This window comes from Polypterus senegalus, chromosome 8 (genome assembly GCF_016835505.1).
Source record: "Polypterus senegalus isolate Bchr_013 chromosome 8, ASM1683550v1, whole genome shotgun sequence".
Lineage (NCBI taxonomy): Eukaryota > Metazoa > Chordata > Cladistia > Polypteriformes > Polypteridae > Polypterus > Polypterus senegalus.
The window spans coordinates 89,114,632-89,132,098 of record NC_053161.1 but is presented as its reverse complement, the minus strand read 5'-3'; the positions used below and the strand labels follow the sequence as shown (position 1 = coordinate 89,132,098).

The 17,467-nt window shown below is 37.3% G+C and overlaps 1 protein-coding gene across 6 annotated transcripts in view; it reads left to right on the top strand.

Annotated features, from left to right (window-relative positions):
- The window catches only part of si:ch211-272n13.3 (ankyrin repeat domain-containing protein 26), a 179,689-nt gene that overhangs the window by 111,961 nt on the left and 50,261 nt on the right, over positions 1-17,467 (top strand). For all 6 annotated transcript variants that reach the window (XR_005634684.1, XM_039761406.1, XM_039761409.1 and 3 more), the window contains 8 exons: positions 1,706-1,806; positions 4,851-5,024; positions 7,135-7,165; positions 7,272-7,413; positions 8,934-9,147; positions 13,519-13,702; positions 15,338-15,484; positions 15,580-16,548. Coding sequence is in view for 5 of the 6 variants with exons in the window: in XM_039761406.1 (XP_039617340.1) it covers positions 1,706-1,806; positions 4,851-5,024; positions 7,135-7,165; positions 7,272-7,413; positions 8,934-9,147; positions 13,519-13,702; positions 15,338-15,484; positions 15,580-16,548 (1,962 nt within the window). In the remaining variant the exon portion in view is untranslated. The remainder of the gene's footprint in view (positions 1-1,705; positions 1,807-4,850; positions 5,025-7,134; positions 7,166-7,271; positions 7,414-8,933; positions 9,148-13,518; positions 13,703-15,337; positions 15,485-15,579; positions 16,549-17,467) is intronic.

Genomic DNA, 17,467 nt, shown 5'->3' with positions numbered 1-17,467 from the left:
AGAAACCATAGCATAGAGAGACATTGCTTCTTACAGGAAAAGGCGATGGAAAAAGTGCACTTTTGTTATACTTTTACACCAATATATGTTCCTGTGTTTGAACGACACGGGCAGATGGGGAGTGTCTGATGATTGCATATAGCGCCGAAGTTACTGGTCTTTACCATTCTTTCCTCTGCATGTCCTGGAGTACAAAAGAAACAGCATACAGCAACATGCGGGGACTGGCAGGAACACTCAATAAAACTGAATAAAAAGAAAAGCAAGTGACGATGAGATACGAAGAAGGCAGCTTCGCCAGCGTTTGTGTGTCAGAACCCGGGGGGTGGCGTTAGTATGCATCGTGGTACACTGCAGAGCTATAGCGCGTCTTTAGTGAAAACAGCCGTGTCAGATGGGGTTGTATGGATTGATTCTGAACGCGACTGAGAGAATGAAAAGTGAATAAAAAACCTTTACAAGGATCATAAATTGCTCCAGCTGTTACAGACTGAAATCAAATGTATGCTTTTATTCTAAAACAGTAAGAATAAGAGCAGTTTACTTCTCAAAACGGAGGGGCGCAGGATCGAACTCGTGACCCCTTGATTCCCAAGCGGGGGCTGAGTCTATTGAACCACGGAGGCAGTTACAATAAACTGGTGTCAATGTCGCATGTTAAGGCGGCTTTTTGTTTCTGCAGTAATATTTTTGAATAAAGGCGCAATTGTGTTATTCTTGTGAAAATGTTTCTTTGCTATTTGGACTTCAGGCTTCATACATTATATAGTTTATGTCTACATTTTGTCATCTACTACTAGAATATAAAAAACGTTTCTGTTTTAACAATGTTGACACAGATTACTGTAGAAACGGAACAGACATGAAATGCGTGTGTTCCAAATAACGATCTATTATTTCCACTCTAAAACTCCACTTCACTCCCAGATACTCAATCAAGGCATGAGCTGGGAGAAGTTTGTGCACGTTCTAAATTGGTGGGGGGATGGAATAGCCGGCTGCTCCAAGCTTCTCTTCATCAGCACATTTAGAAGACAAAGGGCGCTGACAGAGAGGTGTGAAGGGATTTAAGAAGCAGTTTAAGGTGGGACGGAATTACGAGTTTTTTCGTAGGCTCTGGTAATTCTAGTGTTAAAGGGCTGGTAATGTGACAGTCTAGTGCCGTGGTTTTTGGACTCCTGGTTTAAAGCAGTTGTGATAATTGTTGAGAGCATGTTTTCAAGTGCCTGTCATATATTTTAAGGTTTCTTTAAAACTGGTGTCAAGAGAGGCAATTGTATAAGGTAATTTCACTCTACCTTCCAAAACTAATTTAGTTAATATTGGAACTTTTTATATGATTGCACCTATTGCATCTTGAAACAAGTAACACTACTCTGTCAAGTAATAAATCCTTAAGTTCTAACAGTTATCCTCTTCTTCCGTTTATACTTAATCTTTCAGTTGTGTTTTAAGCTATTCCTTGTAGACACTATGACTTCTAATAACACTCCCCCTCTGCCTATAATCAGACACCATTGTTACTTTATTGATTTTTGCCATTATTGCTAGAACAGTAAAATGTACTTCGCTTAGAATAATTTCCTTTTGCTAATTTGCAATATCCATAACTGGTATTTTGGCAACACCTTTTCAGTTTTTATTTGTTGACATCATAAATATATATTATGGATCACTATGTAAATACTTCATATTCATGTTTCAGGTGGAAAGGAAACAGAATAATAAACTATCTGGTGAACAGAAATGTAACATTATTAAAGACTATTGTGAATCAAAGACTCTCAATGGCCATATTCCTAAAGGGTAAGTCTGTGAAAATTTCTTTATAAGACATGATAGCTAACTTTTTCAATTATTTTATTGGTTGCAGGGTTACAGTAGTGCTAATAGTATTTGTATTATAACATAAGCAAAACTCGGCAACTATTTGGAGGCATGGTGTACTGTTTAAAATGATGAAGAAAACAAACTGATCCAATCCTCTTAAAATTTTAGATTTTATTTAGAATGCTCAATTCAAGACATACCCCAGAAAATTATTTGAGACCACACTATGTGTCTGTCTGTCAATCCAGCCATTTTCTACTGCTCATCTGGTCTGGGTTGAGGGGGCAGCAGTCTAAGAAAAGATGCATAGACATTGCTTTTCCCCGTTACCTCCATTAACTCTTCAGAGGGATACCAAGGTGTTCCTAGTTCAGATGGCATAATCTCTCCAGCATGTCCTATGTCTGCCCCTGGGCTGCCTCCTGGTTGGACATGCCTAAAACCTCTCTGAGGGAGGCATCCAGGAGGAATCATAATCAAATGCCCCAAATCACCTCAAATGGCTCCTTGTCTCTGTCACTGGGTTTATTCTCGGTAAGATTGAATCATGCTTGATAGAAATGCATTAAAACTTACCTTTGGTTATCTGATTGTGTAGCTGAAGAATAGTTGTATCAGTTGCCTATGATCATAAACCTTTGTCATTAAAACATACCACACATATTATAAAGGATCCCACGGTTAACAAATGGCTTTAGACAAGAGAGTCTGTTGCTGGTTAATTCCTCAAGTGGTTCTATTTAAAACAAGAATGTTAGACACACATGAAAGTGTTAATTGAAATAACCATTCAAGCTGAAAAAGTATTCTAAATACATTTATTTGCTGGTGGAATAGAAGAACCTGTTGCCAGCAGTAAAGCATTTTGTGGGAGCCACACTATATGATGCTGCTTCATGACCTGAAAATACGAGTCGAATGTGAGACCATTTCTAGAAAAAGCCAAGGTAAACTTGACACCTTTTCTAAAGAGCAGTGAGTTTGAGCAAATCTAAAATGAAATGGCTCTAAAACAAAATGGGGTTTTACAATGAGGAAGTCAGGTCCTAGTGAAATGATCTCTTCTGTCTGAAAGCAGGCTGTACATGCAGGGAAGCTTTCAGATATCGGTAGACGAAACAATATCATCTGGTGGATTATGCAAAGAATTAATTTTCTGGGCAACAAAAGACATTTTCGGAATTATTATAACATTATGTCTGCCACCAGATATTGAACCCAGAGATCCAATTTCTTTCCCTACCCCTAAAAAACTGCATTTAAGTTGTTTTTATCCTAAACTATCCTAAACCATCACCTATTCCCAAGTATAATCTTTCAGTGTTACTTTTTTCCTTGTCCTACTAAAACCATGGAAATCAGTTTCAGGTTTTCTTATGTCCAAAAAGGTAAAATGTTGTAACTCCTTCAATGATCTGCTATGTTGTTAATTGACAAATGTATTTGTTTCGTACTTTAATTGATTTGAGAATCAGAAGAGCAAAACCAACTTTTCTATCTGCCAATCACTCACAACTTCAATAGGTATTAAAAACAGAAAGAAAAAAAAAACATTTGTAAGGCATCAACTATTGATTTTTTTTAAATGTATTTACAATTTAAGTGGGCAAACCAGTAGCACAATATATTCAGCACTGTTGCCTCACAGATCCAGCATTCTGTGTTTGTGTTCTGTGCCCTCTCTGCCTAGAGTCAGTATATATTCTGGATTTGTCTCTTTGGGTTTCATTCTGGATGCTACAGTTTCCATTGTATTCTCAGAAACATTATTTTGCCTTTAATTAGCTGTGGCCATCATGAATTGGAATTGGATTTGGATTAAGTGGGTTTTTGAATATTCATTTTGCCTTGAAATAAACATTATGAGTATGCTAATGAGTAATCATACATTCACTGGTGGGCCATTACTGACTACAGGTTTCTTTTGCAAACTTCTTGCTACCATGCAACTGTTTTCACAATTAATTCAGTGTAGACGTGCAGATTACACAAAGATGTTTCCACTGTCTTCCCAATCTAAATCACATTAATCATCATAAGTGGTGTTGTGTACACCTAATAATTATTACATCTTGATATCTAGATATGCTGCAGTGGGTTGGCGCCCTACCTGGGGTTTGTCTCCTGCCTTGCGCCCTGTGTTGGCTGGGATTGGCTCCAGCAGACCCCCGTGACCCTGTAGTTAGGATATAGCGGTTTGGATAATGGATGGATATCTAGATATGAGCAGTTGTCCACCAATAACTTCATCCTTGGAGATTGTTCCATGTGTATAAGGAAGTGAAAAATATTGCAATTTCACAAAAATGTTTTTGCAAAAGCAACTAGCCTAAAAGCATCACATTTTAAGAATTATTACGTTACTAATTTATAGCTTGAAGCATAAATGAATGACGTCACTCCAAAACAAAAAACTAATTAAATAAATCAATGAATTAATAAATGTACCCTATCAATAAATATATTCCTATTGTATTGTCTGCATTTTCATTAATTACACTGTTTTGGTTAAACTACAGAGCTGTATATACTAACTAAAAAAGACAAAACAAATAAGCAAATATATTGATACCACAGATTCAGAAAACAAAGGGCTCTAAATAAATAGGGTTATTGGTAAAGAAGACCAAGTATTTTCTGTCATATAGCTTTGTATGCATTTTACATCTAGTTATTTCTTCAGCAACCACTCAATAGACCAGATGTTCTTTGGGCTGATGTGTTTCATCAGTTGTACAGAAGAACTATTCTGAAAGTGAAATTCCCTTCTTGGTTCATACTACAGGAATGTTTAGTCCTCATTTTACTAAAGGCATTCTTCCTTTTAAATTGGTTGACTAAAAAGAGGTGTTATCTGTGATAAATTGAGAATGTTGGGATTAGTTATATTAAAGTGACTGATATAAAATAAATTTAAATGCTTTTATTTATTACAAAGTAATCAATAATTTTTTTTACTACTGTAAATATTTATATATATATTTTGGCTCTAATAAAAATTTTTCATTTTTTTTTTTTAGCATTAACCTGGCCTCAGATGAGGAAGATATTGATCATCCAGAACTGCCCAGGAATGAGCTAAATAAAGCTGGCAAATTGACCCACAAGTCCCAACAGACTAACCCTATTAATGGAGAGCCACTATCTGTTTTTGATGATAGCACATTAAGTGAAGTGTCAGAAGATGGAGGAAGGTATATGTAAATTAATTTTTGTTAGTGGGTACTCTGTTCGATTTCAGCTTTCGCTGCCTTTAATAAGAGCTTGTAGTGGATGTTGGCAGTAAAAATTTATAAAAGTAAAATGCAGTTCAATAGGTGGGATTTAATCATTTTGCATAATTACCAACTCCTCATTGGAGTATTCATTGGAGTATTCACAGATTTATAGTAAGAGTAATGCATTTTATTTATATACCACCTTTTCCATGCTCAAAGTGCCTATGACTAAATACTCCCAGTGATGTCATGTTTTCCTTATTTTTGTTTGTTTTCTTTGGGTGATCTGGATTGTTCTTATATTCACACAGTTGCTATGAGATGTATAGCAGGCTTCTTCTCAGTCCTATAATTCCCATATAACTCTACCCACATAAAGACTTTTTCAAATTTCTAGAACTTGCAAAAATATGAAAAGCAGGACTTATCATCCTCATGATATTGCAATTTGTGAGATTCTACATCTTCTGGACTTGTGAAATAATATTAATCACAAATTTTTAAATGTGTGATCTCATTTCTGGCTGTTTATATCGTGATCATGCTAATCTGTTAACACTAGAATTACCAGAGCTTGCGAAAAAACTTGTATATCTGTCCCACCTTAAATTGCTTCACACCTGTCCGTCAGCGTCTTTTGTCCTTTAAATGTGTTGACACAATTAATTTAAATAATTCTTAAAATGGATGAATATATCTATACTCTATGTTGTTCAGCTTATACTGGATTTCGTTTAGCATATGAAATACACAAGGTTGCTATAGAATAATGGTTACCAGTAATTTATAAAAATTCTAGATAGACAGATACTTTACTAATCCTAAGGGGAAATTCACATACTCCAGCAGCAGCATACTGATAAAAAAAAAAATATATATTAAATTAAAGAATGCAGGTAAAACAGACAGACTTTGCATAATGTTAATGTTTATCCCCCCAAAGGGGTGGAATTAAAGAGTGTGGGGGAGGAACAATCTCCTCAGTCTGTCAGTGGAGCAGGACAGTGACAGCAGTTGCTGAAGCTGCTCCTCTGTCTGGAGATGATACTGTTCAGTGGATGCAGTGGATTCTCCATGATTGACAGGAGCCTGCTTCAGTGCCCGTCGCTCTGCCACGGATGTCAAACTGTTCAGCTCCATGCCTACAATAGATCCTGCCTTCCTCACCAGTTTGTCCAGGCGTGAGGTGTCCTTCTTTATGCTGCCTCCCCAGCACACCACCGCGTAGAAGAGGGCACTCGCCACAACCGTCTGATAGAACATCTGCAGCATCTTATTGCAGATGTTGAAGGATACCAGTCTTCTAAGGAAGTACAGTCAGCTCTGTACTAATCTGCAATCACTTTTTCTCTGTTGTCTCAAGTGTGAATGTAAGTCTTTCTGAGCCTTGAAAATTCCTAGCTTGATGTTTTGAAGTTATTTAGTCTAATTGGGATTTTTTTCATCTCATTTACAATTTTGCTTTGTTTGAGCAACTTTCAGAAGACAAGTTAAATAGAAATTTGCTAAAGTGTTTTTTTGTATAGGCATGCATTTTGTCTTCACAATGTAGGACTGTATTTTCATAATACTCTAGTCTGTGAATATCTTATCATAAATTAAGATATGTGTTTCCTGTATGTTTAGTGGGATATACAGGACACATATCACATATTCAAATGGATTGGTAATCATTTTAATGACTTAACATGCATGGTATACCAAATATCCTGAGTTTAGTACATCAACACTCTTTTTACTTTTTGCCACACATCTTTATATGCTGTCTGACTCTTCTCCACTTATATTCATAAGTCAAGTTTTTAATAATGAAATATTCTTCGTTCTGATAAGTTGGTCATAGGAATTTTTAAATGTGATTTTTACATATCCAGACTTTTTTTTATCTCATGGGGAAAATAAATATATTTTCTGTCTACATACATATAGTGTCTACAACACTATGTGAAACTGTCAAGTCATTACTGGTTATTTCAATTAAAAATATCACACATTTTGTATGATTCAGATATATGTAATACAGTATATTTGTTTTAGCTTACAATAATATATAACATAATAAATATGTTTGTTCTGCTATTTTCAGGCCAATCCCACGAATTAGCAGGAAAAATAAGGTAATTTATAGGTTTGCCTTTTTTCCTCTACCACATAATGTACATATGTCCATTCGTAAATTGCTTTTAACATTTACAAACCTTGGTTCTGTATTATTATTTATAGAATACTAAAACAACAGAAGTTGAAAATGATTTTGATGACTTCACCCAGTCCTCTGATACTGCTACTGAAGAGCTAGAGATGCCTGTCTCTGGATGTAAAAATGCATCTTTGATGATTAAGCAGCTTGATAGCAGCTCTATAGGTATATTATGGCATGTAAACATTTTTGTTTAAAAAAAAATAAATAAATGAACAGTTGGTTTTGAAACATTTCTAAAGTTGATGTGTAGTAAAATAATGCGTTGATTAGTGTAAAACACACAGTATGCTGAGTATGTAGAATAAATTGCTTCTCCTTAATACAGAAAGTTTTCTTCTACGTATAGGTTTGAATCTGGGCCTGTGCAGCCTACATACATTATCCATTTCTGTAACACAGCTCAGAGTAATTGTTAGACTAAATTGGCTCTGCATAACTGATTGAAAGAGAATGTGTATATTTGTGTGTGAGAGTTTGCATATACAGTAGGTATCTTCCATACAGTGAACTGAGGCTTTGTTCTTGCACTCCGTGGGATAGGCTTTGTCCGTAATGGCTCTGAATTGGATTATCAACATTTTTAAATGTTCTTCAGACAATTTTGTTTGTTCTGTGCTGAACCTTACAAACAGCAGAAACAGAATATTCTGTTTGCAGGAGTAATCTTTATTTCATACATTAATGATAACAAAATGTAGAAATTCAGAACTTAATAACATGATTGCCATTAAATGTTAAATACAGGGGGTCCTCCGGTTATGACACAATTCCGTTCCTACAGCAGTGAAGTAACGCGAATTTTGGTGTAAGTCGAAACACACCCTAGCCTAAGTCACTTACAGTACCTATCCTAACACATTTGCAAAATCATAATATAGAACATAAAAACACAACTAAGCCACAGAAAAGGAAAAGGACATAAATTTATTATACTGTACACTATACTGTAGTAACATAAAAAATGAGTGTAAAAACAAAATCCCTTACCTTTTATTCCTTCTGATCTCTTTACAATGTTTAATTTCACTTCCATCATGATAGCTTTCATCTTCAGCACTACCATCTGAAGACTCAGATTTTCATTTAGCTGCCATGTTAAGGGCCAAAAAGTCGTCAAACAAGGCAATACAAACAATAATATAATAATAATAATTCTTTGCATTTATATAGCCCTTTTCTCACTTCTTAAAATGCTCAGCAATTGCAGGTTAAGGGCCTTGCTCAAGGGCCCAACAAAGCAGAATCGCTTTTGGCATTTTATGGGATTCGAACTGGCAACCTTCCGATTGCCAGTGCAGATCCCTAACCTCGGAGCAGAATACTTGTGCCACGCACAACCAAACTAGTTTGCCAACTCCCTCACTCAAACGTTGCGTACTTCCGCTACACGCAACCAAACTAGTTCGCCAAGTCCCTCACTCATACGCCGCATTACTGCATATTCTTCTGCTGTGCGCAACCAAACTAGTTCGCCCACGTAGTCTGTAAGTATGACGCTAACGGTGTAAGCAGAAACACTCACGTCACAATTTTTTTAAGTTTTTATGGGAGTGAGCGTTGTAAACTTGAAAAGTCGTATGTCTAGATGTCGTAACCCGAGAACCCCATGTATAATTTTTCAGATACAGTTGAATTGTATGTCTTTTTTCTTAAGATAATTTACCTGCTTCTTCTGTTTCTAGATCATGTCGCTCTGGTGAAGATTCAAAATATGTTCCATGAGTATGAACGTACCATAGAACGAGAAAAAGGGCGGTATGCTTTACAGTCTGACAAAGTTAAGCAACTTGAAAATGAAAATAAAATACTCCAAAGATCATTGGAGGAGACAAGGGACATTAAATCAATGCTTGAACATAAAAAAGTTGAATGGGAGACTGATCAAAATAATTTAAAGTAAGACCAATGAGTTACTTTTTAATATGAAATATCCTAGGGTTAAAATTGTTCTCAAATTTTAGTTTGAGCATTTTGTCAAATTGTTGTAGTTATTTATTCTTCCACCGTGTTAAAATTTTTTGTGTAGTCTTCCAAAACAGTGAGTCATACAACTTGATTACTCTTAAGCATTATGCAACAGTATGGTTATTGTGGCTACTGTCACGTATTTCAATAAATTATGATAACTTGTTGCAGTTTTCCTAGTAGACCACTGTAGTATTCGTTAATCATCACAGTTGTGTTTGTCAAATGTCTAACCTAAAGTCATTTTTAGATAGATATATATATAGATAGATAGATATATATATATATATATATATATATATATATATATATATATATATATATATATATAGATAGATAGATAGATAGATAGATAGATATACACAGTGCACCCGGAAAGTATTCACAGTGCATCACTTTTTCCACATTTTGTTATGTTACAGCCTTATTCCAAAATGGATTAAATTAATTTTTTTTCCTCAGAATTCTACATACAACACCCTATTATGACCATGTGATTAAAGTTTACTTGAGGATTTTGCAAATTTATTAAAAATAAAAAAACTGAGAAATCATCATCAGGACATTCACAGAGTTGTCCTGAAGCCACTCCTTTAATATCTTGGCTGTGTGCCTAGGGTCGTTGTCCTGCTGAAAGATGAACCGTCACCCCAGTCTGAGGTCAAGAACGCTCTGGAGCAGGTTTTCATCCAGGATGTCTCTGTACATTGCTGCAGTCATCTTTCCCTTTATCCTGACTAGTCTCCCAGTTCCTGCCACTGAAAAACATCCCCACAGCATGATACTGCCACCACCATGCTTCACTGTAGGGATGGTATTGGCCTGGTGATGAGCAGTGCCTGGTTTGCTCCAAATGTGATGCCTGACATTCACACCAAACAGTTCAATCTTTGTCTCATCAGACCAGAGAATTTTGTTTCTCGTGGTCTTCGAGTCCTTCGGGTGCCTTTTGGCAAACTCCAGGCGGGCTGCCATTTGCCTTTTACTAAGGAGTGGCTTCCATCTGGCCACTCTACCATACAGGCCTGATTGGTGGATTGCTGCAGAGATGGTTGTCCTTCTGGAAGGTTCTCCTCTCTCTACAGAGGACCTCTGGAGCTCTGACAGAGTGACCATCGGGTTCTTGGTCACCTCCCTGACTGAGGCCCTTCTCCTCCGATCGCTCAGTTTAGATGGCCGGCCAGCTCTAGGAAGAGTCCTGGTGGTTTCGAACTTCTTCCACTTATGGATGATGGAGGCCACTGTGCTCATTGGGACCTTCAAAGCAGCAGAAATTTTTCTGTAACCTTCCCCAGATTTGTGCCTCGAGACAATCCTGTCTCAGAGGTCTACAGACAGTTCCTTTGACTTCATGCTTGGTTTGTGCTCTGACATGAACTGTCAGCTGTGGGACCTTATATAGACAGGTGTGTGCCTTTCCAAATCATGTCCAATCAACTGAATTTACCACAGGTAAACTCCAATTAAGCTGCAGAAACATCTCAAGGATGATCAGGGGAAACATGATGCACCTGAGCTCAATTTTGAGCTTCATGGCAAAGGCTGTGAATACTTATGTACATGTGCTTTCTCAATTTTTTTATTTTTGATAAATTTGCAAAAATCTCAAGTAAACTTTTTTCACGTTGTCATTTTGGGGTGTTGTGTGTAGAATTCTGAGGAAAAAAATGAATTTAATCCATTTTGGAATAAGGCTGTAACAGAAGAAAATGTGGAAAAACTGATGCGCTGTGAATACTTTCCGGATGCACTATATATACACTGCTCACAAAAATTAAAGGAACACTTTAAAGAAACTAAAAAAAAATAAAAAAAATAAAAAATAAAAGTTTTCTGCCTACAGAGGGCTCAATTGTGTAGACACCCTAAGATCAGAGTGAAATGAAGATGTGGCAGGCTAGTCCATTTTTTCAAAAACTTAATTTCTGCTACTCAAAATGCTTTTCAGTATCTTGTGTGGCCCCCACGAGCTTGTATGCATGCTTGACAACGTCGGGGCATGCTCCTAATGAGACGAGGGATGGTGTCTTGTGGCATTTTCTCCCAGATCTTTATGAGGGCATCCCTGAGCTGTTGTACAGTCTGAGGAGCAACCTGGCGGTGCCTAATGGACCGAAACATAATGTCCCACAGATGTTCTATTGGGTTTAAGTCAGGGGATCGTGAAGGCCATTCAATTGTTTCAATTCCTTCATCCTCCAGGTACTGCCTGAATACTCTTGCCACATGAGGCCGGGCATTGTCGTGCATTAGGAGGAAACCAGGACCTACTGCACCAGCGTAGGGTCTGACAATGGGTCCAAGGATTTCATCCTGATACCTAATGGCAGTCAAGATGCCGTTGTCTAGCCTGTAGAGGTCTGTGAGTCGCTCCATGGATATGCCTCCAAGATCATAACTGACCCACCACCAAACCAGTCATGCTAAATGATGTTACAGGCAGCATACTATTCTCCACGGCTTCTCCTGACCCTTTCACGTCTTTTACATATACAGTCAACCCTCGTTTATCGCGGTTAATCCGTTCCAGACTCTGCCGCGATAAATGAATTTCCGCGAAGTAGAAACCATATGTTTGTATGGTTATTTTTATATATTTTAAGCCCTTATAAACTCTCCCACACTGTTAACATTATCAGAGCCCTCTAGACATGAAATAACACCCTTTAGTCAAACGTTTAAACTGTGCTTCATTACAAGACAGAGATGGCAGATCTTTCTCACAATTAAAAGAATGCAGACATATCTTATCTTCAAAGGAGCACCGTGAAGAGCAGATAATGTCAGAGAGAGCACTCGCTAAGAAAAGCAAACAATCAAAAAATCAATACGTACTTTTAAGTATACAGAAGCACCGGCGATAAAGCGGCATTTTGTAGAGGAGCGTCCTATCTTCTAGGCAACCAGCCACTGTGTAAACAGCCCCCTCTGCTCACACCCCCTCCGTCAGGCAGAGAGAGTGAGAGAGACAGAGAGAAGCAAACAAAACAAGCGCCACGCGGGAAGCATATCTTTTAGCATTGAGGAGTTTTAGTTAATATGTAATACATGCTCTGATTGGGTAGCTTCTAAGCCATCCGCCAATAGCGTCCCTTGTATGAAATCAACTGGGCAATCAAACTGAGGAAGCATGTAACCTAAATTAAAAGACCCATTGTCCGCAGAAAGCGGCGAACCAGCGTAAAATCCGTGATATATATTTAGATGTGCTTACATTTAAAATCCGCGATAGAGTGAAGCCGCGAAAGTCGAAGCGATATAGCGAGGGATTACTGTACTCAGGGTTAACCTGCTCTCATCTGTGCAAAGCACAGGACGCCTGTGGTGGACCTGCCAATTCTGGTATTCTATGGCAAATACCAATTGAGCTCCCCGGTGCTGTGCAGTGAGCACAGGGCACAGTAGACATTTGGGCCCTCAGGCAACCCTCATGAAGTCTGTTTCTGATTGTTTGGTCAGAGACATTCACACCAGTGGCCTGCTGGAGGTCATTTTGTAGGTCTCTGGCAGTGCTCATCCTGTTCCTCCTTGCCCAAAGGAGCAGATACTGGTCCTGCTGATGGGTTATGGACCTTCTATGGCCCTCTACAGCTCTCCTAGAGTAACTGCTTGTCTCCTAGAATCTCCTCCATGCCCTTGAGACTGTGCAGGGAGACACAGCAAACCTTCTGGCAATGACACGTATTGATGTGCCATCCTGGAGAAGTTGGACTACCTGTGAAACCTCTGTAGGGTTCAGGTATCACCTCGTGCTACCAGTAGTGACACTGACTGTAGCCAAATGCAAAACTAGTGAAGAAACAGTCAAAAGATGAGGAGGGAAAAATGTCAGTGGCCTCCACCTGTTAAACCATTCCTGTTTTGGGAGTCATCTCATTGTTGCCCTCTAGTGCATCTGTTGTTAATTTCATTAACACCACAGTAGCTGAAACTGATTAACAACCCCCTCTGCTACTTAACTGACCAGATTAATATCCCATAAGTTTCATTGACTTTATGCTATACTCTGATTAAAAAGTGTTCCTTTAATTCTTTTGAGCAGTATATATATATGTATATGTGTGTGTGTGTGTAGATATATATTTGTATTTTTATATATATATATATATAATATGTATTTATATATATATATATATATATATGTATATATATATATATATATATATATATATATATATATATATATATATATATATATATATATATATATATATATATATAGTATGTGTATATATAATATGTATTTATATATGTATATAGTCAGTTATTAAATGCTGTCTAAAGCACCTTAATTTCTTTTAGGTTTGTTCTGAAACAGGAGCAAGAGAAGCACAAAAATGCCCAAATGCTCTATGAAAAAAGCAGAGAACAGGTGAAAAAAAAAGAAGAGCAATACTGTAAAGAAGTAGAGGGAAAACAGCAGCTTGAGCTTACCCTAAGGAATATGGAAATGGAAATGAAAGCTTTACTCAACAAAAAAAAAGAGGTATTGAAACATCAATTCCCGATTTACCATCAAGTTGAATGATGTCAGGAAAGTTTCAGCATCAAAGTATTACTTAACTCCAAAAGCAAGTGGCAATACTGAAATGCCTATGCACATATTACATTTCATAGTATAATGTTAAATTGCCTATGATTTAGTTTTAACAAAATTAATTTGAGGTAAATTATTTTATAATTAGTAACTTAAAATTGGACAATATTTAAGTGGAAAAAGTGATTGAAGGAATTTTTTATTTTTGTGTTTTTGTTATTTTATGCTGAATACATGATTCTAGTGTGTTTATCCTCTCTTAGGATTGTTATTTATGATATGCTTTGTACTGTTGTGCATGAGCCCAAACTCCTAAATCCCAAAGTTTCATTGTCTGATAGCTGTTTACAGACACTCATAAAGTAAACAATTTATTATTTGACATGAACAAAGTTCATTAGACCACAACATTCTTTCTCTCATAGGAAATATACAATAGAAGGTGCATAATACTAGAGGTTATCCAGTCATAATTTGTTTAAATATTGTGAATTCTCAGTACCCATGTAAAACGTTTTAACTCGAGGACCATAAAAATTATATTAGTAACAAGTGTTTGCATGAAAATGTTTATATATCATTGTAATGTTATACCCATTATGCTCAAAAGCTATGAAACTATTGTAATTTAATGCACTTACAGACAAAAAAAATCTGCATCTAAGCAAAAAGGAGATTTTTTAAAGAAGGCAAGTAGAAGTCAAAACTGACAATCATAAGTTTGCAGAGTTCAGTGACTGAGCTTTGCATATACATTAGTTTGTATATTGGAGAGTTTCAAGAGAGTATCTGTTTCTCAGAAAGAATCGTCTTATTGCCAGTTAGGTGTTTGTAAAAAGGTATGAATGAGAACAAGGTTAATTTTTGGAAACAGTCTTGTGGCCAAATGAGTTGAAGATTGGCCATTTTGAGCAAACCTAATGTAAACATAGTATAAACCTGATTTCTAAGAAAGAAAAACTTTTTAGTGCAGTGGTGGCAGCATGCTGGTACAGTATGTGGATGAGTGTCATCCACAGGACAGTGCAGTGACAATAGGATATTGCACTAATGTTGAGTAGATTGTGATACACTGTGGCTTTCTATCTCCTAAATTAAATATCCTTTGAATGGTAAAAAGTAAGACTCTGAGTGAGAATTGTTTAAGGAACAGAAGTAGATCGGTATTTCATAATTATATCTTTATTATTTTCTAGATTTTCTTAATGTTGAGCTCCTGTAGCTTGAGATGGTGCCACATTATCCAGTAACTTCTTAAAATAATAAGAAATTTAAAGGCTCTGAATTTTAACAATCAAATAATTCTTGACTTCTCGTTAACAATCAAATAAAAAAATAAGAAAATTGTGTTGTTAATATACATTATCTTTTTTTGCAGTTTTGAAATTTTTTTCAATTAATTTTTTTTTTAATCAAAACTCATACCATAGGGAGTAATCTAATTAAATTTCACATTATATTAACTGTTTTCTAATTAATAATATTTTGGAATGAAAATATGTAATGTGTGCCTTCCAGCAGCTATGTTTAAAGCCCAAATGTGAATGACATAAATAATTTAAAGATCTGCCCTCTTTTTGGTAGCTTGAAGATGAGCGAGACGAAGCTCAACGTTTATTATCCCAGGAACGCAGCACTCGTTCTATGCAAGAGGGAATACTTAATAATCACCTCCGAAGACAAAAAGAAATTGAGCAAGAAAATAAAGTCACTTTAACCAAGAGTACTGAGGTAATGCAGTTTTTAAACATGGGTTGCACATATAATGTAAATGAGATGTGATTTATAAAAATCTAATACCCTTAAATTTTCCTTTTTCTATACAGGTTTTTTCTCACCTATCTGAAGTAAGTGACAAGGAGAAGGATTTGACTCAACAGACAAGTAGGCTTCAGGAGGAAATAGCTATATTGAAGTTAGAATTGGAAAAAGAGAAAACTCACAACCAGGCTGGAGAAACCAAATATCTTGATGAAAATGAAGCTCTGAAAGAGAAAGTAGAAGACCTGAAACAAGATTTGAAATTAAACGAGGAAGCCCTAGCACACACGGTTTTTCAGTATACTGGCCAGATTAGTACACTTAAAACTGAAAATACTTTATTAACCACAAAACTAGAGCATGAGAAACAAGCAAAGGACAAACTAGAGCTTGAGGTGGAGTCTCTGCATAGTAGACTTGCTTCAGCAATTCAGGAGCTGGAGCGCAACTACTCGGGGAAGGCAAATGTTGAGCGGGCCCTTCAACAAGAAAAAGATGAAATAGTCCGCCTTCAGGAAAAGAGCAACAGTGAAATGACCAAGCTACGGGAGTCAATTAATAGTTTATCTCAGCAACTGGGCAAGGCAGAACTAAAAGCAAACTGTTTAGAAAATGAGTGTCATCGTGCTACCCTCTCCCTCACAGAAAAAACCCTACTCTTTGAGAGTACTCAGCGGGAAAAGGAACAAGTTCAGTCTCGTCTAAAAGAAACTGAAAACCTGTTACAAATTGAGAAGGAACAATTAAGCAAATCATTGGTTCGGCAGGAGTCTATGCAAGAAAGGCTAGCTCAAGCACAAAGTGAAAACATGCTACTGCGACAGCAGCTTGACGAAGCTCAGAACAAGGGACTTATCAAAGAGAGGGTAGTGAATGATGTTCAGGACCGCTTCAATGACATTCTGACTAAACTACGTGCAGACACTGAAGACAGAGTCCATATGATTGAAGAAAGGAATAAAGAAGTTGTAACTAAAAACAATGAATTAAATGAAAAAATTCAAAGGCATGAAAGTGAAAAGGTTGAGAGAGAGGTAAGGGTTGGTTGTTCATTTCAAACTATACTCGTTAAACTAATTCTTCAGTGTTATGGTCACAAGCTGAAATTCAAGGAAACTCATTCTTAAGGGTAATTTTTTTTCCATCCACAACAGTACTGGCTTGTATGTTCTAGTTTCATAAGTCATAACTTAATTTTTTTTTTATTTATTAAGATAACATAACAAACAATAACACACAGTTTCAATAAAGATACACTTGTACCATTAATACAGTAATTCAGATATTGTGTTTAAAAAGTTTGAAATAAGGAATCTCGGTAAAATGTAGCCTTATTAATTATTTATATACTGTGTGTGCATCCGACGGACATCCGACCTACGACTTATGAACAGGGCCACAGCTGCGACGCATGCACCTCAGTAACTGCCGCTCAGTCATCTTCGGCCTGGGGATACTGCAAGCAGTGGCTAGACGGAGGCTAGAGGGGGACGATTTTGCTGCTCGCACAGTTGAGTGTCCCTTGGGTGGCTCCCAGCGGCAAGCGGTGACTCGTGGTTCATAGTCACCGGGTCCACAGCTATCACTCATGTGCAGGATGGAGGCTTGATGGGGCAGTTCGCTGCCCGCCCACCACTCCGCCGCAGCTACTGCTCCTGACTGGACGTAGCCTGGATGGAGCGGAGTAGGGCGTTTCACTGCCTACTCACCACACACGGCTGCCCCGTTCGTTCTCGGTGGGTGGCTGGTAATGCTGCAAGCAGTGACCCAGTTGTGGCCGAACGGAGGCCATTGATGGTGAACGGGGTGGCGGAGAGTAGTATTGTAGTGTGCCTCGAGTGGCTGCCTGTTGAATGGGGGTGGTGGTGGGCGATTCACTACCTGCCATTGGCCGCACCGTGTTTGTTCTCGGTGGGCAGACACTGCAGGCAGCATACTGTAGTGGAGGTGATT